General features: G+C 46.8%; 1 protein-coding gene across 2 annotated transcripts in view; it reads right to left on the bottom strand.

The window, feature by feature from the left end:
* LOC144733839 (uncharacterized) overlaps positions 1-16632 on the bottom strand; it is a 50136-nt gene extending 33504 nt beyond the window's left edge. Inside the window, exons 1-4 of one of the 2 annotated variants that reach the window (XR_013588431.1) lie at positions 16433-16631; positions 14429-14589; positions 10143-10341; positions 8252-8414 (exon numbers count right to left, since the gene is read on the bottom strand). Coding sequence is in view for 1 of the 2 variants with exons in the window: in XM_078615844.1 (XP_078471970.1) it covers positions 8252-8414; positions 10143-10341; positions 14429-14589; positions 16433-16466 (557 nt within the window). In the remaining variant the exon portion in view is untranslated. Of the gene's footprint in view, positions 1-8251; positions 8415-10142; positions 10342-14428; positions 14590-16432 lie in introns of both variants that reach the window. The other variant, XM_078615844.1, reaches the window with a different exon arrangement.
* Positions 16633-22036: the final 5404 nt, after the last annotated feature.

The raw sequence follows: 22036 nt of genomic DNA on the forward strand, positions 1-22036 counted from the left end.
TTTTGGAACAACGTTGTTTACCTCCATTAGCATCGTAAAGCTTTCTTCAAAACATTCTCAAGCAGAAGATTAGTGCTGGACATAACCACAGATGTTCTGGTAACTTTAAATTGCAATGTGCAATTATATTTAGGTACTGTGTTGTCTTGATTTGGTCTTGGGCTGTTTTTCTGTTGTTTTTCTGCCTTGACCACGCTTGAGAATTGCAAGTCTATTCGTATCTATTTGAGTTCCTGGATCTCGAGGTAACTATGAGGTTATATGAGTTAACGAGTCTCTCTGTGAGTCTATGAGTTTCTGTATGCTAGAGTTAGACACACAGTGTTGTCACCATGTCCACCTCTCATGCAGCTGGCTTGATACAAGAATAACTTTTCCATGAGTTGTCATCACCTTGAGACGTTGGAATGTGGAATTAACATATTCCATGGCCACCAAAAGAGGCAAACGACTGCTATTATTTGTTTGAAGATCGACTTCAGTTTGCCTCTAGACTTTGGGTAGCTATAGCCAATACAACACAAAGTGTCTTCATGAAGCATCGAGATGCATCTCATCATTCTCATTGCCAATCAGCCCTTTGTCAATCTACTGTGATATCAAGGCGTTCCCGTGCCATATCGGTCATGTTCGTTCTTTGACCGTACTCCATCACCACGCTGTTCATTTGTTCATGAATACAATTTGTAACGCACACACACATTGAACTTTGTAAGGACATTGAGGGGCCGGCGAGAGAATAAAAAAGGAGAAATGTATTTACATTCTGACAAAAGGTTCATCTGATGGCCAGGTTTAACGAGAGAGGGACTGGAGGCGCACAGGACAGATTAATATGTCACTCCCCATTGGTGCAACCCGTGGTCCAGAATCGAACTCATGTTAACGGCTGGGTACACAGTGCAGTGCACTAACCGCTGTGTAGTCAGTCCTGCTCAATTGGCATGTTTGGCCAAGCCCATTTATGAGTCTTTATGTAGGAGGAAAAAAGAGAAGTTGGAGAAAATCTCACATTTGGGTCTCACATACCGATTCATAAATCAACTTGCTCTATTGCAATCACCTGGTAAGCTTGTGTGGGGGCCGTTGGCCCTCGGCGTCCCTCCCGCCTGCATCCCCTATTCCGTTTACGTTACCCCACCTCCCTATTTACCCGCTACGGTTTCGCCGGCATTCGAACACGACGCCCCTACTGTTACAGCCTCGCGCCACGCTCCCACGCTGCGAGCATACGTGCGCACAGCATCATCAATCAGACGGCACACTCCCCCTCTTTACACCGCTACGTACAGCTCTCGCACACTGCGAGCGTGTGCCCGTCTATAGCCCTGTGCGGCACTCGCCTCCACGTCGAATAACCGCGTGACCAATGCGCACCCGTATCCGACACGTAGCGAACGTACGCGCACTCACGCACGCAGCTCCGCGCAGCGCTCACTCACGTGGCGAACCACTGTGTACACAGTACCACACACGTTCACACCTCTCAACGAGATCACGCGAGACCACGCTTCGTATTAATGATTTATTATCTGCTACCTGGTAATTAATGTTATGTCAGTATGAGTCGACGAGGCTGGCCTATCCTACTTCCCCTGGACCTATTCCCTATTTATCGGCTTACGATACCCTGTCACCTTGCTACTCACGGGTCGAAGTATTCGGCGTCCTGTGGCTTTTCCTCTATGCCGTCGGGGCACGTCGCGCGGACGTCCGGAGGGCAGAGCTGGGAGCCGACTTGCACGCGTGCCTCTTGAAGAGAAGTCAGTCTCTCTACCTTGCTGCGATCCCTTTTATCCTCTGTCCCGTACTCCCGAAGGCTCTCCGCTCATGAGCGGCGCATGTGCTAATTAATCCTCTGTCCGCGCGGCGTAAACTCTAAACAATGGCTCGCGCCCCCCTTGCACGAGCACGGCGGCTCCGCGGCACCTCCACGGCGCTTTTGTGATGCTAATCAATGAGCGACCTGCGCGGCACAAATTCCAATCAATCCCTTTCTCACGCAGGCCCCCCCATTATTGCAGTTCATGCGGCGGCGTCCGTCACAAAGGCTCGCCGTGGGAATCTGTGCCCGGGCTCCCCGCGCGCCTCCCCTCTCCCGATCTATTCATACCTTCAGCTCAATCATTTACCCTCCCCAACAATTGTGCCTGCGCGCTCAAGCGCAACTATCCCAACCTTCCGTGACTATGCGCAAGAGCCCCTGCGGTCCTGCTACTCATGCTGTCCCGTCCTTCCCCTGCTGGCCTCGTCGACGCGTAGGGGGGGGGGGGTGTGTGTGGGGGATGCGTTTCAACCGTGGTGGCCGAATGCCCTTCGCCGCGGCCACACCATATTAAGGCCGGTTGCAGCGCCGCGGTGCAACGTAGCGTCGGGGGAGGTCATCCAATTCCCTGATCGCCGGAAACCGTGAGAGTTAATCCCGATAAGGGTTTCTCGGATAAAAACCGGTCGATCAGGTGTCCTCCCCTTCCAGCTCTATGGGGGGGAATGCGTGCGGGTAGGTTCATGTGAGGTGAGGTGAGGGGGACAAGGGGTTGGCTCTGTTGCTTGGTGGTGGCGAGGTCGGGGATGGGGCGCCTGCCGAACGGCTTCGTGGCGGCGGCATCACACTTGCAGCCCAACGTTTTTGGGATTTTCACAAAATACGTGTCTCCACCAACACTTTCCTCTACAGCACTCGATCACAAGCGTGAACTTATTATGCCCTGTTGCTTATGTTTTTGTTACTGATTATTTTGCTGCTGTCACTCAGAATATTTATCCTGTAAAAATCTGCTGAGCTATTATGCTCTTTTATAGACTGTTGACGATGACGAAATTGATATTACGGAAGAGCAGAGCAAGTACCCTATAGTGAAGGCAGTGGCATGGGCAGGTAATTTTAGGGCTACACCTTTGCCATTGTTACCACCACAGGGCCATTCTGTCACTCAAATCCAATCACCACCAACAATACCCTTGGCTGCGCGTACAGTTGGGTCTCCATCCAACTGTTGCAACTCCGTCCTTGATTTGCTCAACATCAAATATACTCAAACTCCAAAGGTCGCAAGGCAACCTCGCCCACATCATCCGCGGCCACTGTAAGCCTCGTCTACATTCCTCACCTCCCTCGACTGGCTTCCTATCATCGCCAGCCGGGTCATTAACAAGTGTTGCGTTGTAAACTCACACGGAGACGAGGGCTACTGCCGGTTTATTAACTACTACAACTCACGTACAGGACCACCAGATCACACCAGAGGAAGGTGCTTCTACACTTGGTACTTCCCGTGGACCGTCCCGGTACCCACTTCACTCCTCGGCATATTCTCCCCTAAGCCCCCGACTGGTCGAGCCCAGACGGGGGTCCCAGTGCCGAGCGGCGCGTCCTCCGCTCCTCTCGGCTCCCCACAACGACCCCGCCCCTCTGCCCGGGATCCCCCTTAAGTACCCTCCCCCTCTGGATAACATGACGTCCCCCTATGACGTCATCCCACTCTTTCCTGCCGATGACCTCACTTCCTCCCACTCCTCCTCTACACAAGTATGCCGTACTCGTGCCATCACGCATTGACTTTGTGCGCGTTATAAATTGCATGGGTAATCGAGTAATCGGTCTGTTGCCACATCCGCGGTGCTCATGGTTAGCAGCCTGCTTGCACGTATTTGATTCTATGCTTTATATTACCTGCAATATACAGGGACGTTGTTCAGGCCCCGTGACTTATTCTTTAGTCCCCGCCTGCTTACTGTGCCCCATCCTTCACTGATTTAAAGACCATCGGTGGCTAGACGGCGAGACGTTATCTCCGACGTCTGGTGTGTAGGAGGTGCTGGGTTTGACCCCCACTCTGACGATGCCTGCTGTATGTTTGTCATTTGTGTGTTTTCCTTGTGGTCACGTGGACTTTATCCGTGTCCTCCGTTTTTTTTCCTCCCGTATTTAGAAACATGCGTGTAAATTATTTGATTATTGCTATACATTTATACATAAGCCACTTTTCGATTTAAAGCTCCACCATCCATCCCAGAAGAATTCCCTCATCAAGACTCTACACCATAGAGCCCAATGCATCTCCAACCAGGAACACATTGCCAGTGAACTCAAACATGTACGCCAAGCTCTTAAGGCTAATGGTTACTCCAACTACACAATCCGCAAAGCCATCACTCCAACCATCAAGAAGGATCCTGTTGAGGAGCCATTCAAAACCATCACCTTACCCTACATTGCGGGGGGTCACAAAAAAGATCTCCAAAATCCTGAATAAACACAAGATCCAGGTCCGATTCAACACAGTACATAAAATCCGTGATCTGGTCCCGTCTGTAAAAGATGTGGTTCCAGACATACAGTACCATGGTGTCTACGAGGCGCTGCAGTCACCCAGGGTGGAGCACCCCTTACACCGGCACATTGACTCCATTAGAGAGGTTCGCGCGTGCTTGGCAGGAGGGCGAGATGGCACACCAGCGGCAGGACCACAGCAACTGGCTCCAAGCTGGGCCAGTGTGCCAAGTTCATCCGCGCTTGGACCGGGCCACTGCAGGTGCAGCGTAAGGTCTCGCGCTGGACATTAGAGGTCAAGGGAGTGGACGCCCCCCCCCCGAGGGAAATGTAGCGAACGTGCGTCAGCTGTGGCGGTGGCAACTCCGCGTCGAAGCCAGGGCAGAGGAAGATATGGCCCAGCCCTAGCAACCATTTGCCTTTCGAGCCCTCATGGGGCCGGTGACCCTTAACCCACGTGCCTGAGTTTGTTCCACAGAGACAGGCACTGGCAGGGCCAAGGGCGCTGACGCGAAGCAGGCGGGTGCCCCGGGCACCCCTTCAATACGACTACTACAGGAGTATGGCTCCAGTGTCTTGGAGGCGCGAGAGTCTGCAGGGGCTGAGGAATTGCACCTACGGGTGCTCTGTGGAGGCAGACACTGAACCCAGCACATTACTTGCCGATGTCGGCAGGGCAGACACCCCAGTGGGGTGCAGCTATAGAATATTAACATAATCACTTATTAACATAGGCACATAAGCGCAACACTCTCAGTTGCTATCGATCACACTGTACAAGGTTCAATGTGATCGAATACGTGGCGGTCCCCAGGAGAAGTACGGAAATGGCCGCGCCAAAGCCCGTGGGAACTTCCGCTTCTCGCTGGGAGTAATTACAATGTTGATTGACAGCAGGCGTGTGAGGGAGGTGGAAAGGGGTGAAACGGGAAAGTCGGGGTCACGTGATTGGCGCTGGCGAATCCCGAATCCCGTCTAACCGCTCCCCTTATCGGTAGCAAATTAGGGAGCTAGGGCCCAGAGTGGACATAAACCAGGGGCAGGGGTGGGCAGTCTGGCGGTAAGTGAGCTGGAGAGTGGTTGTGTGTGGATGAACATGAAGGTGTAGAGTTCCACGGGAACTCTCACCTGGGAGCCAGAAATCTTTCTGATTGAGAGGGGGTCAAATACTTATTTCCCTCATTAAAATGCAAATCAATTTATAACATTTTTGACATGCGTTTTTCTGGATTTTTGTTGTTATTCTGTCTCTCACTGTTCAAATAAACCTACCATTAAAATTATAGACTGATAATTTCTTTGTCAGTGGGCAAACGCACAAAATCAGCAGGAGATCAAATACTTTTTTTCCCTCACTGTAAATCTATGAGAGGACTCGGCCCGACTGGGAGGCCCTCAGTTTGGAAGAACCTCCCTGCCGCCAGCAAGGCATGTACAGGATCCCTACTCTGAGGAGCCGTATCCCTGAGCCGTGGGAAAGCCATATTACCTCGGGTGGAGGGATATTGGATGGTGTGTATGTGGGGCGAGGAGCCAAGTTTAGGCGTTGTGCACTGCACGCACAGAGGGGCCAACGCCGAGTAATTTATATCATGCATAAAGCAGTTTCTCCTCTAGTGGACCGTACCAGGTCCGATCCGATATACCTACGCCCTGCACCGCCAGAGCACGCGAAAAGGCAGAAAAAGTGTATATTAGCCGTGAGCACAAGGAGCTTCACACCGCCCATGTGGAGAGATACGTAAATATACATACCCCCTGCGGGTTAGGCCACCTATAGATACATACAGGCATAGAGGAACACACCTATAGCGACCGTTGCACTGGCACCTCCGACTCAACAAAGCAGTGTGTGGGGAATTTACCCCGGGGTGAGGTCGGGGGGTTCAGACTGGTTGCCCAGCCGAGGTGTGGGATCACGAGTGTGTGGCGCATGCCAGTGCACTCGGAGAGTGAGGAGTAGTACCCATCAGGGGGACTGCACTCGGGGCGAGTGCGGCTCGAGGCTACTCCTCCTGCCCCTGCCCCCCACGCTTAATTCCGGACTCGGATGTGGAGTTAGCCGAGCCATCTGGGGCTTATAAGCAGGTGGACGAAAGTCTGAGGGGTTGGCGTACCCCTTGGGCGAGAGAGCGAGTCACTGCCAGTCGGCCTCCAGCCACCAAGGTAGCCGCCCCTGCCCAATCAGGAGAATGGCTGTCCTCCCAGGAAGAAGAGGACACCGAGGGAGAGAGCGAGACTGGCCGTCGGGCCCGTGGCCCGGCCAGGCGCCATGGCAGAGTCGAGTGATCGGGCAGTGAGTCTCACGAAGATCGCGCACGAGGGACTGCCTGTGGTGGGGCCACCCCCGGCCAGCCCTCGCTGCACCGGCAAAGCCTCTGGTGGCGCCGCCCCCCCAGTCCCCCCACCCTGCTCGCGTAGACCTCGCATCGCGTGACAGAGCATTGTTAATAATAATCAGTGCGTGATTATCCGGCTTGTAACATTATCCCACGTTCCTGGGCCAATCCGGCGAAACCGACAAAGCCGCTCTAAAGGCTGTAACCAGTCCGATGTTCGGTACCGTGTGCTGACAAAGTAGCTACGCTTGATTTCCGTGTAAAATATTATATACAGTACATTATACACTACAAACAACTTAAATAATGAAAATACTGCACGTATATACATCACCCCATGCAGAGTCTTCGAGCTAAGTACGGTACATGTGGTCAGTGTCATAACGTGTTATGGTTCAACAAAAATAGGAAGCATTGATAAACTCATAAATCCGAAGAAATAGTGTGGATTTGTATGTAAAAATGTAATAAACACTATCGTAAATAAAGTCACGTGGAAAGGAAAAAAAATCAGTTTTATTTTCACTTACCTCGAGTCCTGGCTCACTTGCCAGAAGGGGCGATGTGCATCACACGGAGAATCGCTCCGCCGAACAAAATAGTTCCGCGGTTCGATTCGTAAGTAAGACCGAACGTTTGCAAGTGAGGATGATTATGGAGGTTCGTTTAAGTCCGACATTCGTATATCGGGGACTGTCTGTAGAGCCCAGGAATGTGACCATCTCTCAGATGAAGAGGAGCAAGTTCCAGATGGCACACCTGAAGAAGTTGGATCTCTCCCTTCACAGTGTGAACAGAAGGAAGCTCCTCGACCAAATGGTATCATCGTCGACATCATCAAAGCAGCGCAACCGACTGCTGGGATAAACTATTTTTGTTAAATAATTTTACCAGGTAAGACCCACTGAGCTTTTTAGCTTTTTTTTCAGAAGTTACCTGGCTATCACAAATGATAGCTCAAAGAAGCGGCTTATCGTGTGGGATAGCAACAGTCAAATACTCTAAATGCGTGATGTTGATTCTAAATGTGGAGGTAAAAACCAGAGGACCAGGATAAAAATCCACGCAACAACCCCTATATCTTTGGTTCTTTCGGTAAAGTCACTTAGAAAATCAATAATAGATCACGACGTTTTGATCGCAACAACAAGCAATCGTCTTCAGGTGAGAAAGAGAAACAAGCCGCTGTGACGGGGCATTATATAGTTCCCCCCTCGGATCTATATAATGCAGCGGCTTGTTTCTCTTTCTCACCTGAAGACGATTGCTTGTTGTTACGATTGAAACGTCGTGATCTATTATGATTTATTACTTATTTTTCTATCTAAGTTACTTTACCGAAAGAACCCAAGAGTATGAATTCCTGCAGTCACGAAAGCTTCAAATCAAGATTGAACGCCGAAATAATTCCTTAATAAGGAAAGGGTAATCTGACTGACTTAAACTGTAATATTACATCTGTAAAAAAGAAAATCCTGAGATTTTTTTCTCTTCGTGTTTACAGTGAACATCCTCAGTAATTTTACAGTAGTTCACGATATTGTTCCCCTGCAAGCACTCAACACGTACATGCATTGATAACTACGTGTGTCTGGCAGGCAGCCGTGTTGTGCAATTGTAAATGGAAAACGATGATTACCTGAGGCGCATGGTAACCAAAGCGACCACAATGACCACAACGACCAGGATCACTGACGCAGGGACGATCACGAGTATGTTTTTGACCGAGGTTGGTGGTGCTTCTGTCCAGCTGGACAATGTAGTATTGCTTGAGGTTGCTGTGGGAAGAGCTGCAGTCCCCTCTGAGACAACACAAACACACACGCCCACATTGAAACTATGTTTTATGTTATTTTGCCAGGTAAAGTCTACTGAGCTATGTAGCTCTCTTTCAGAAGCGGCCTGGCCACAAATGACAGCTCAACTGAGTGGCTTATCACGTGCAAATTACAGACGCATAGAGATCCATAGCGTCCCATAGACTAAACTTAACTTTTTTTTTTTAATAGGTAAAGCCCACTGAGCTATGTAGCTCTTTTTCAGAAGAGCCCTGACCACACATGGAGTGGCAAGGGAGATAGATAACATCTCGCCACCACGGTGCCCCAATGACCCTCAACGGAGCCTACCAGACAGTATGGGTGTGCGTTGTAAGCGAGGGCCTTGAGTGAAGGGGCTGTACAAATATACAATTGGATTAGATATTTGATTCGATTCACAATTCAACTCAATGAATTAAGTCTAAATGTAAAATCAATGTGCGAATTGTTTTACATTTCGCAATCGTGCACATTTTTGACAAACAACCTTGTTCTAGTGTATGGCATTTTTACTGCAAATACCAAATACAAATTATTTTAGAACTGCTTTTTGTGTTTACGTTTGTTGTCCTTCCCCGCACCTCAGAGATTAGTACAGTTGGTCATGTTCGGTGGTGCAAATGAAGTTCAACATACATACACATATGGGTACGGGTCTTGTTGTGTTTAGTGTTATTGTCCTTCCCCCGTACCTCGGAGATTATTGGCATGTGTGGCTACGTACGGTGGTGCGAAAGAAGTTCAAAATATTTCCACGAGCTCATCCTGAAGGCCATGCACATAGCACAGGTAGTGTTTGACGCTGAGTGGCGAGGGGGATGCAGAGCAAAGCTGCTGAGTGGCAGCTCCGTGTGGTTGTTTTAACTCGGCGATCTCGTGATGAAAAGCAGCAGCCTCACGTGCTTTGTCAAAGGCCACTGGTGTCAGTGGTGGCCGTGAGTGAAAGCCAGTGCATTCATCAGCGTGAAGTATGGCTAATCAGCCAACAGAGAAAATATCATGTTCAATATACACGCACACATCGTGTGGCTGCTGCTGCCTTCTCGCTCGAGTCTGTGGGTCTGACTTGCCCCTCCGAGTCGTATTTGGAAGGCAGATTATGACAAAGAGTGTACTTGTCATGATGTTCAACGTGTCTCTGTCTGGAATGGAAGTGATGCACCTGGGGTTCTGGTCTTGTAAACACACCACTCATTGTTCTGGTTACAAGAACAGTCTTTTACCGTTTAACAGTAAGCCTACATACACTATTTATCTGGACGGCATCCTTAAGTCCATATAGTATAAACTTTTATGGAGATATATCAATAAAACATAAAAAGCGTGATGTAATTGTACCACCTGCATACTCTGGTTAGCGATTATGTTTACAAAGTCAAAGTAAAGTAGTGTGTTTAAATCTGTAATACATCATCTAGATTTTGGTCAATCACCATGTCACATGTGGTGGGATAAAATGTGGGGTAATTCATAATTATTCTGAAGATGTCTGATCGGCGTGGAAGAGTAGGCCAAATCAACTTTCCAGTTGGGCTACCCAGAGTTTCCTCAAGCGCATACATATACGTATGTAGAACTTCTTTCGCACCGTACGTAGCCAACTCTGCTAATTGGAGGTGCGGACCCTTTTGCAAGCAATGCCGTGAGCAAGATATAGCAGGGCTGTCCCTAGGGTACGGCCAATCGTTTTAAATTCCATGTCCAACTTACCTGGGCGATTCGACACCCAAAGTTGCAGCGAGCTTTGACCTTCGTCATACATGGGCAGCAGTAGCACATCGCACTTGTACGAGCCGGCATCCGACGTTTCGACGCTGGCTATTGTGATGGACGCCTTGCAGCTCTCAGTGCTGCCCTGCCACTCGGCCCTTGGGTTGTAGCGCCGAATCGAGCCGTCGTTCCCCAGCACCTGAGGCAGCGCGAGAATCGGTGTTCGTCACGCGAATTGCACGGCCCTTATCCACTGCTGGATGCGGTGGCAGTGCCCACGTGATGTGTACCGATCGACCAACTGTGGTTAACTGTTAACCCTGGTTACTTGCATAGTGGTAAATGGAGAACACATTTAGTAAAATATCATTTGACAAAAGCTCGGTACAAGGCACGAACCGTTACAAAGTGTTGGGGGTACAAAAATGTTGCGGACCGCAGCCCAAACTCAGTGCTCCTGAGGTCTGGGAGGGGGAGATGCTTTCTGCTCCGCTCACACAGGGACCGCGAGCGGGAAGTGGAGAGTTTTTATATGGGGGGTGGAAGGCAAGGGGAAGAGGAACAAAATAAAGGGAAAAGGAGTGGGGGAGGGGAGCAGACGTAACAAAATCCACCACAACAAAATAAGCTACACGCGTCAGGTGAGTTTAACGTCAGTACAAGTCCCGCAAGGAAGTGATTAACACGCCCGCATCCTCCTCCGGACCTCTCTCTATGTGCACCTCACGCGAGGCTCAGCAGGAACGGGGACTATCTGGCTTCGAACTCTCGCTCCCTGCCCTTAGGGGCCGTCCATAAATGACGTCACGCGATTTTTTACGATTTTTGACCCCCGCCCCTCTTCACACAGCATCACAAAAAGACAGATCCCCCCATCAAATATGACGTTACAAAGCTCTGCCGCCCCCAAAACCATGTTTCCATTTTTAAAATAAAACATGCTTCAAATCGCTTTCAACTATTGTCATTGTAGTGCGTATTTAATGTGGCGCTGCACTCTGATATTGTAGGAGAAAACACGTATTAAAAAGGCGTTGGAAAGCTTAAATTTAGCATAAAATTCACTTGAAAATATGCAACGTCTAACTAAAAATGCCGATGTTCAGAATATTAAATTGAAATTATCTTATAATTATAAAATATTAAAAGTAATTATAACTATAAAAAAAACTTGAACTTTGTAGTAGAACGAAGCAAAATGGAGAGTACAATTATAACAATCATATATTTATTCCACAGAATGAAAAGCCCTGGTAGAATCATTAGAATAAAAATGTTTAATAACAATAATTTAAAAAATATTCAAAAATGAATGCTTCTCCATTCTCCCATGGAGTAGCAAAATGCTCCTTCATGGAATAAATAAAAGGTGACCTTAGTTAATTTAAATAATCAAATAGTTAATAATGAAAATTAATCAAAATTCGTGTTGTTATAACAATACTATATTTATTTAAAGTTGAGCATTTGGATGTGACGTCACATTTCTCAACCCCCCCCCCCTCGTCACACATCGTTACAAATGTCTACCCCCCCCCCACCGAGGTCGCTTGAATGTTCTGTTTCAGCGAGGGCGATTGACGTGTTATGCCACTGCTTCCATGAGGGGGGTTCATGGTCTTTTCAATTCGCCAGGGTAGCCTTCCTAGCAGTGATATTAAAGGTTTGCAGCAGTGAGGTAACAGTCTTTTGGAGTAGGGGAGGGGGCGGTTGTCCAGTAAAGCAACGTTAAAGAGGAAGGAATCATCACACCCAGGTATTTGACATGAGTTGGGCACGACTTAAAGGGTAAAAATCCTCTTGGGGTTTGGGAAAGTTGGGAGATCGGGGCATCACCACCGATTCAGTTGCGTTTGGCTGGTATCCTGATGCTACCCCGCATCTCCTCACTGGGGTTAAAATGGCTGGGATTGAAATTTCCGGGTCTGTGACATGATGAGAGTATCGTCGACATGAAGGTTGCTTTTATTGTCCACTACTTTACAACTAACACTTGAGATTTGTTGAAAATAATTAAATATTAAAAAATTTAAACATTCACAATGTTTGCATCATCTAAATCGTTGCTATTTGTGAGTGGGGTCACTAGGACCCGAGACCACACAGGAATGTATGTTGAACTTTAAGATGGTACATAGCCAACCGGATAATGGAATACCACACCACTTGTCTCCTGATTTCGTATGTGGAGGGTTGATCAGTATGTTTGTGTGTAGATAGATATCTGTGTGGGTGTGTTCATGTCGATGTTATGCGGAGTGGTCGCGTAGCGCTTAGTGTGCTGCACTACGAACCCGGTGACCCGAGTTCGAATCCCGCTCACGGCCAACGCCAGTTACGATTATGTCAATTGGTCCTGGACCTCCCCTAGGTAGACTCAGCCTCAAATTAGTACCTCGTGTGGTGTTTACATCGCCACTCGGCAGACAAAGGCGGTCGAGCGTGGCACTGGCCACCGACCCCCTCGTGTACTGTTCAGCCTTGATAGGTGTTACTCGCTACAGCACTTGCCCCAACATTATGCTAAGACTTTACGGGTGATCTCTGTCGCGTCGATGTTAGCGACTGAGTCAGAATTTAGTGTCTCGTTGAGAATCTGAAATGTCGCTGGCGAGAAGTTGATGTGATCAGCGGTGTTATAAAGTTGCGCGAGTTTTACTCTCTGATTTTAAGAAGCGGTAAGGGGAAGAGTCCGACAATTGTGTACGTTTGAACCCAAATGGGTAACACAATTTAGAAATATATATACGGTTCCACACTTGGAACAATCGGTAGGTAGTGTCTCCTGTCACTGTGACACTTCTATTGTTATTCTACAAGTTCATGGAGAGTTCTCACAACCCAGCTGCTTTCTCTCTCTTCCTCTCCAGCATTGACAACTCTGCCATTCTCCCCCTTTGCATCTGCTCTTCAAGTCACTTAACTCCCTTAACTGACTTGAACTGCCTTAACATCTTGCCGTGGTGGCGGGCGAGATGTTATCTCCCTCGCCTGGTATACAGTAGGTCGTGGGTTCGATCTTAACCCTGTCGCATGTGTTTTTTGAAATTCATAATAGATGTTTTTTGGTTAGATAAAAAAAAAATGATAAATGCGTCGCTAAACCCGCCGCCAACCGACACAGCTAATTAGGAAGGTTTTTCATCTTAAAAAAACATGCCAATTCGTTACTAGTGTAGTGATGTATATTGAGTCACTACGGCGTCTAGCGCAGCTACTGGAGAAGAGTGGTACTGTGTATGTTAGAGCCTCTCTCTTGCACCAGGGGTGTATGCCATGGTTCTGGTGACGGTCAGAGAGAGGGTACTTCAGGTCATGACAGTCTGGGTGAACCCCAGAGGGCACGTGACTGAGACAGGGTAGCGAGGGGGGCCAAGGGGTGGCGTGAGGGACACGTGATACTGGGTCCGGAACCTTCTAGCAGGATCTAGAAGGGGGCGTGGCCGAGGGCGGAGCCAGGCCACACTCTGAGGCATAAAAGGGACGTCCCGAGAGCAGATCCAGGCTGTCATCTGCAATCAACCTGCCGTGCTACGTCTCCTCGATCTTCGGTCGTCACGTTCGCCATCGTGGGTCAGGCAGTACGTTACTGACCTGACCCGGTTATGTAGTTGCCCGTTGTGGTTCAGTCACTCGTGGAAGTTAGTTACCACTTACGTCGTTATTCTGTACATTTATGTAGTCACCCTGTCAAGGTGTTGTAATAAACGTGTTGCCTCCAAGTCCTAGTGTGGGTCTCCGTGGAACCCACTACACTAGTACAGCACACCGGTGTATTGGAGATTAAACTCACAACATTTACAATTCGAGCATGACGTTTTGCCAGTAATTACAACTAGCATCATCAAGCGACAGCCAGATTTGTGGATAAATCCTCCGAAATGTGATGTCGTCACTTGTGAGCCAATCAGCGTGCGAAGGCCAGAGGGGGGGTGGAGTTAATGTATGCATATACATTACAATGGATATCCTTTACCGATTGGGTTATTCGTATATTTTGACATTGTTCTCCTGTGGTCGCACACAATTATCTCCGTGCCGTCCACTTTTTCCCTCTACATTTATAAATTACATGCGTTTAGAGTATTTGGCTTGCTACTATGCATTTCCACATGGTGATAAGCCACTTCGATGAGCTATCATTTGTGATCGCCAGGTCGATTCTGAAAAAGAGCAACTAATAAAGTGGGCCTTACCTCATAAATAGAAAACAAATAGTTGTAATAGTTTAGTGTCATAAGCCTTGCTCCAACGTGCCATCCTGATGCACAATCAATCGATCTCACCTTCTTACTCACGGATCCAGAGTCTCTCCACCATCGTACCACGGTGTCTGTCACACCGACCGTGTTGCAAGTATAATGGCAGCTGAGGAACGCGGTCTCGCCAGACTGAACGGTGACTTTGCTTGGGGTCTGGACAACTAATGCCTGTACACTCAGTAGCACTTAATGCAGCATCAAAGACGCTCTCACACACATCCAGACATTTGCCCCCCCTGAGAGATTTTGCAGGAGCCGCCACTGGGGTGAAGTGTTTACGTGTACATTCAATGTGTTATGTCATATACATTGTATATATATGGCATAGTAATTCCATAAAAATCTCACTTAAATACAGTAAAAGCCGGCATCCATGGGGAATACAGTGCCGGTTAATCAAATACGCCGGTTATCTGAGACTGGTTATATGGTTCACCACATTTTCCAAGTACATGAAACTTTTCTTCAAGAAAGTAACTAAACCTACGTTTTAACTATGATGTAAGAATATATAACAATCATTCTAAGTTGACTGTAGAGAACCAGATTAGAGTACAGAATACAGAGTAACGCTACAGCACAAGGACATCGATTCTTCCGATAGCGCCGCTACCACTCGGCAGCATCCTGACGATTCCAATTTATAGAAGCTCACAGCAAGATGCCAGCGTGGCTATTGGGATTTTTTTCACGGATACGTGAATGAATATTCCGTTATATATGGAATAGTAATTCTGTAATTATCTCACTTAAATACAGTACAAGCTCGGTTATCCGGCATACATGGGGAACGGAGGGTGCCGGTTAATCAAATGTGCCGGTTATCTGAGAGTAGTTGTACTTAGGGTTCACCACATTTTCCAAATACATGAAAGAAACTAAGCCTACATTGTAACTATGATGAAATAAATAATAATCTGTTTTACAAAGGTACTCACCAGTCAGTTATAGAGCATTCTAAGTGGATTGTGGAGAAGCAGATTGGAGTACAGTTTATAAAGTTACACTACAGGACAAGGACATCGCACAAGGACAGCACACGGACATCGAGTCTTCCGCTAGCACCGCCACCACTCAGCAGCGTCCTGAAGCTTCCACAAACAACCAATCTTTCGGAGCAGCTCACAGCAAGATGCCGGCGTGGCTCTTGGGATTTTTTTCCCTGATACGTGAAGGAAGATTCTGTTATCGCCGTCTATATGACAGATGCCGGTAAATAGAGCATTCCGTATTGATAAAGTGCCGGATAACAGGGCTTTAGAATTGCACCACCTGTGTCTCAAGACAAGGAACAGAAACATATAAAACTCACGAGGAAAAAAAAAACCGAGAAAACTACAAAACCCAAACGAAAAATGTTGCACCTGAGACCAGTTTTCATGATCTGTAGATTTTCAAGAATGAATAAGCGCTGAACCCAGAAATGGAGGAAGAGAAAAAAAGATGCAGAACGACCGGTTTTTCAACAGCAGCCCAGCCTGATCGAGATGCTGGATGTAATTACCAGCGAAACGTTACGGGACTCAAGTTGTCAATGTTGTCGGTTTACTCTCCAACACACCGGTGGTATTGAACTAGCAACGAATTGGTACGTTTTTGTTTACGTGACAAACCTTACTGATTGGGTGATGGTGGGTTCACAACACATTTATACTTTTGCGACCTAACCCAAAAAAACTTTATTATGAATAATATTGGAAGTGAAAGCCTACGTGTCATACCAAACTTGCAATGTTAATAATGTTATATACATTGTCTTTGGAACTGATTGGCTTACACTAGAGACAGCCTGCTTCATGGCCTTGTCTCACCACCGGTATTAGACCAGAGAACAACGCTAAAAGGTATCAGCACAAAGGCATTGCAAATATCGAAACATTCACAGCTTTAGAAATGCCATCAAGTAGGAATATGAACCACCAAATTTGATTTCATGGTCTCAAAAAAAAAGACGAGATATTAATGAGTGCACTACACACATTCCAATCATGCTTTGAACAATGACAGGTGAAAGCAAATTTGGCTTACAATGCAATGAATACAGGATTCTCTTCATGACCATGCAGCAGAACGTTCTTATAAAACCAGGCTCGCCACTGTTTGCTTTGGTCGGGAGTGGACTCGAGTTTAGTTCGCTGGCATTGTAGTTCTGAGCGTAAACTACTTTTCCAATGCTCCCCACTCGAAACCTGCAGACCTACAAACACAAGAAGCTGTAAGTACAGGCAGGCCTCGACTTACGAACGCCCGGTTTATGAACATGCTTTATTTTATGTTTAACATATTATACATCATTTATCACCCGATTACATGCAAACGTACAATAATCATTATTCATGAATTTAACAATGCTTACCTCTTTTGTTTATCCGTAACACATTCTATAACATTTACCGAATTAGCATTTAAATACAGTACATTGTGGTGTTCCAACTTATGAACGAGCCTCGGGAACCAAAACCCGGTCCTGAGTCGCGGACTACCCTAAGAGCACAGCGTCATTTTTTTTACTTTGTGTGAACGATACGCACTGCATACTCTAACAACGCGTAATAAACAATTTTTTTTACTGAAAGAACCATAATAAGTCGTCATTATAAACTGACAGTACGCTAATTCAGGTTTAGAACCATTGCTACAGTCTACATCATAGACTGCCAATACGCTCACCAGCTTACAAACCAGGCTACAGTCTACATTAAAGACTGCCAGTACGCTCACCCAGCTTAATAATCATTGCTAGTCGACATTATAGACTACACTCAAGAAAACTTAATAACCAGGCTACAGTCTACATTATAGATTGCCAGTACACTCACTCCGATTAAAAACCAGGCGACAGTCTACATTAGTGTTTTTTAAGTTCTTTATTCTTTTTTCTTTTATTTGTATTCTCTTTATTTCATGTTATTATTTTTCTATCTACGTGACTTTACCGAAAGAACCAAAGAATATAACCACGAATAACGATTAGTAAAAAAACTAAGCATTATTGTATCTTACCTTGCTTTCTCAAACATGGGAATTCAACTGGTACGTGGTAGGCGTGGCATGTCGGAGCTGTGCACATTCCGATTGGCTTACCGTGAAAACTGAGATCGAGGGAGCAGCCTATGACACCGAGGGAGCAGCCTATGACATCTCCATACGCGTACCTTGCCCGTGACCTCACTGCGACGTGCCCATGCACCACGCAGGTATGTCACGATTTACAATATTGGACGCGTTCTGAAAAAAAAAACTCGCATAAAAGAACATTTCGTCAATCGAAAATGGATTTTTCAGTATTGTAATCCTAAATGTAGCCAATGTTAGCTGTGATGAACCACACATATAGTTGAGCACTCTTCCGCTTGCTCCAGGTGCGCTTTATTATAATAGAAGGCAATGGTGATCGAGGATTAAACACCGACCCATCACGTGCACAGCAGAGTGCGAGACACTCCGCCCCCGTCCCCAATGTAGATTTGGGCTGACCTCCGCAGTGAGAGATTGCACTGCAGTGTAACGTGGAGGGTGTCTGTTCCGCTATTGCAGCCGACCTGTCCCCTCCCCTCCTCGCGAGGATTCACGACCGGCTTCACTCGGTGCCGTGACTCGGAATTTTGTTTTGTTTGAAAGCCATTCTCACTGGGCTGCCGAGGGCTCGCGGCGCGTGCATTGGTGCGTGATTGAACACATGCACATTTTTTATACGATTGTGTGTCCAATGGGAGATACTTGTGGCACCTGTAGGGTTCGCAGATGTGCAACAGCCCGGCATCTGGGACTCAGGTTCTGTGGGTGGGTCTAAGGACACTGGCAAGGGCGTAGCGATGGCCTGTCAGTTTGGTAACTCACAGGGTGCCTGTGTGCTGGGCGACCCTGACAATTTAATGGATGGCCACTATTAGATGTGTTAAGCATTTTGCCCGGTGTTTCCTCCTACTTCCTTGTTTTAAATTTGTTGTATAATTCTGGAAATAAAATAATATGCAGATTGAATTTGACCTGTGGCAGCTCGTGACATTGCCACTAGGTGGGGCTGTTGTCAGTGACCTCTGAAAATATTGTGTTCTAATTAAGATAAACCTCGTCATGTTATTGGCCTTCTCGTGAAAGTGATATAACTGATTAGCATGGTTGTAGGTAGTGAAAATGAGGCTCGCTTTTGTTTCAAATTAATTGTTATTCAATCGTTTTAATGTTTATGTTCTTTATGATTATTTTGTATTGTGAAAAGTGATTTAGGTGAGTATTTTAGGTGAGGAGTAGAGTTTGAATGACTGTCCGAAATACATTATACATATAGCTTTGATCTGTGCCTAACGCTGGGTAGGCTACGTGGATTTCCATGCATAGTTTGTGATTACAAGAATAATCAAAAGTATACCAGCGCCGCTTTGATAAAAGCCAATTGCACCCGTGTTTTTGTCTTTTCGTTTTGCACGCCATTACAGAATAATAACAAATCATCTATTCAGTTAATTTGTCTGACAATTGTTTATTTTTATTTTTGTACACGGAATAAAAATGTAAATAAAGATGCAGAATCACTTTTCATTTGAACTTAGTGCAGTTAAACTTTGATGATAGTAACTTTTTTCAAATTAACATCAATTCAGAATCCAGTAAGTTATTGCACCTTAGTGCAAATTTATGTTGGTAAAAGCAACCTAATTTTTTCCGAAAATTAGCGATAATTTGTGAAAATTAGTGAACACCGACCTGTCTTTCCGGTTTCTAAATACTTTTTTTATTGACCTCAATACAGAATTCAGTAAGTCGATACTTATAATAATTAAATCATTCCTATAACAATTGCACATTTGCAACAAACATAAGTGGAGAACCGAGTGTTTATATTTTATTATTCACTCGCACAGGTGAGGAAAATGTAAAGTTTGGAAAACCAATTTTTATCGAAACATTTCGTTTACTTTCTTCTTGATAGAAAGGTAACTCAAACGGCTCTTATAACGCTACGATAAAGGTGATTTATAATTGTACTTTTTTATTTACAGGTTCGTCATAAATTACTCTCAGAAAGAGTAAATTACATTCAGTATATCACATTTCGTAATTAAAATTTCATTTAGATGAATCCAGAAGAGTGTGCAGACGAAATAAGATGTCGATTAAAGAGAACAGCAGAGATGGCGTAATCAAATAAGTCAAGTAAGTTTAACACGTAGGCTTTCACGGCCAATATAATCCATAATAAAGGTTTTTTTTTTAGATCGCATAAATATATAAATATGTCGTTAAACCCGCCACCACCTGACACGGCCAAATAGTAAGGGTTGGCACGTAAACAGAAAATGCCAATTCGTCACTGGTACAGCACACCGGTGTATTGGAGAGCCAAGCCACAACATTTACAATCTGAGTCCAACGTTTCACCAGTAATTACAACTAGCTTCATCAGGCGACAGCCAGATTTGTGGAGAGGTCTACCTGTTTCGTTCCTTATATAGAGGCGTAGATGTGGTGACCACCCTTCTGTGCTCTTCGAGAACCCTCTCGAAGCCCCCCTGCTGTCCACGTGCCCCCCGAGGGGCCCCCTGGGCCCCCGGCCCCCACTGGGATCCGGTCACGTGTCCAGCCGGGATCGCAGAGAGTGCCACGACCTCACACCACCCCCGTGGCCTCCCGAGTCCAGAACCGGCCCTGACGTCATTCCGCCTCCAGCCGGGATGACGTCATGTGTGTGTGTGTAGACCCGCGTGGTAGTGACGCTCCCCCATATAGTGACGTCACACTTGTGCGTGTGGACACAGTAGTGATGCTACAAATCACTACACATGCATTTAAACAATGTATTATTTGATGATTCGCTTCCAAGCAGCACTGTAGCTGTCCGAACGGTTAAAAATATTTGTATATCTCTCAATTTTGGTAGATTATCTAATTAATATTGGCCAGTAATAACTAGTTTTGCACAAAATACACACCATCAATTGCAGATTGATAGCTACTCACTTCACGAGTTCGGAGAACCTCGAGGGTGAACAGCCCCTGGTGTCCCCTTAGTCAAGTGTGGTACCTTATACACCCCACATAATTTGGTCACTCTTCTTCCAGAGCCTGCCGAACCTAGTTGGCTCATCAAAATTACCCATCCTACGAGTGAGGTGACAGGGAAATAAATATTGAAAATAAAAATGCGGGAAATGAAGTAAAAATGTAATTCAACAGAATTATACAACAAATTTAAAACAAGGAAGTAGGAGGAAACACCGGGCAAAATGCTTAACACATCTAATAGTGGCCATCCATTAAATTGCCAGGGTCGACCAGCACACACGCACCCTGTGAGTTGCCAAACTGGCAGGCCATCGCTACGCCCTTGCCTGTGTCCTTAGACCGACCCACAGAACCTGAGTCCCAGATGCCGGGCTGTTGCACATCTGCGAACCCTACATGTGCCACAGGTATCTGCCATTGGACACACACAATCGTAGAAAAAATGTGCATGTGTTCAATCACGCACCAATGCACACGCCGCGAACCCTCGGCAGCCCAGTGAGAATGGATTTCAAACAAAACAAATTCCCGAGTCACGGCACCGAGTGAAGCCGGTCCGCCTTGTCCCCCCTCCAAACGTTGTGAATCCTCGCGAGGAGGGGAGGGGACAGGTCGGCTGCAATAGCGGAACAGACACCCTCCACGTTACACTGCAGCTCAATCTCTCACTGCGGAGGGCAGCCCAAATCTACATTGGGGATGGGGGCGGAGTGCCTCGCACTCTGCTGTGCACGTGGTGGGTCGGGGTTCAATCCTCGATCACCATTGCCTTCTCTTATAATAAACACATTCCTGCGGAGGGAGCTGGTAGGAACGTTGGGTTGCTCGGTCAATGGCCAGAGTCAATGGCGGCGTGGTGTATTCCGCAAATATGCCCGACTGTGAGGGTGGGCACAAGCCGGCGTGAGTAGGTTAAACGTTGAGTTTTATAAGGGCACCACGGGGTGACCAGCCCCTCCCCACCCAGCCCCACCCCTTCCACCCCCCACCCAGCCCCTCCCTCCCCTCCCCAACCAGCCCCTCACTCCCCTCGCCAGCCCCTCCCTGCACGACGGACACAATAATCCCCTGTGGGCCGGTGTAACCAGGAGGTTCCTACCAGTATAAAGCGCACCTGGAGCAAGCGGCAGAGTGCACAATTATACGTGTGGTTCATCGCAGCTAACACCGGCTACATTTAGGATAACAATAGTGGGAAAATCCATTTTCCATTTACGAAATGTTCTTTGACGCGACTTTTATTTTTCAGAACGCGTCCCATATTGTAAATCGTGGAATACCTGTGTTGTACATGGGCAGGTCACAGTGAGGTCACGGGCAAGGTACGTGTGGAGGTGTCATAGGCTGCTCCATCAATCTCAGTTTTCACGGTAAGCCAATCGGAATGTGCACAGCTCCGACAGGCCACGCCTACCACGTACCAGTGGAATTCCCATGTCTGAGAAAGAAAGGTAAGATAAAATGATGCTTAGTTTTTTAATCATCGTTATTCGTGTTTATGTTGAACTTTTTTCTCGTGTGTTGACCGTGTTGTGTGTGTGTATGTGGGGAGCGGTAGTGCCGCTGTTAGTGCCCTGCGCTCGAACCGAGTTTAGTTCCTTCTGACAACCTACACCGGTAACGATT

The sequence above is a fragment of the Lampetra planeri genome, chromosome 48 (assembly GCF_965212315.1).
Source record: "Lampetra planeri chromosome 48, kcLamPlan1.2.h2, whole genome shotgun sequence".
Taxonomy (NCBI): domain Eukaryota; kingdom Metazoa; phylum Chordata; class Hyperoartia; order Petromyzontiformes; family Petromyzontidae; genus Lampetra; species Lampetra planeri.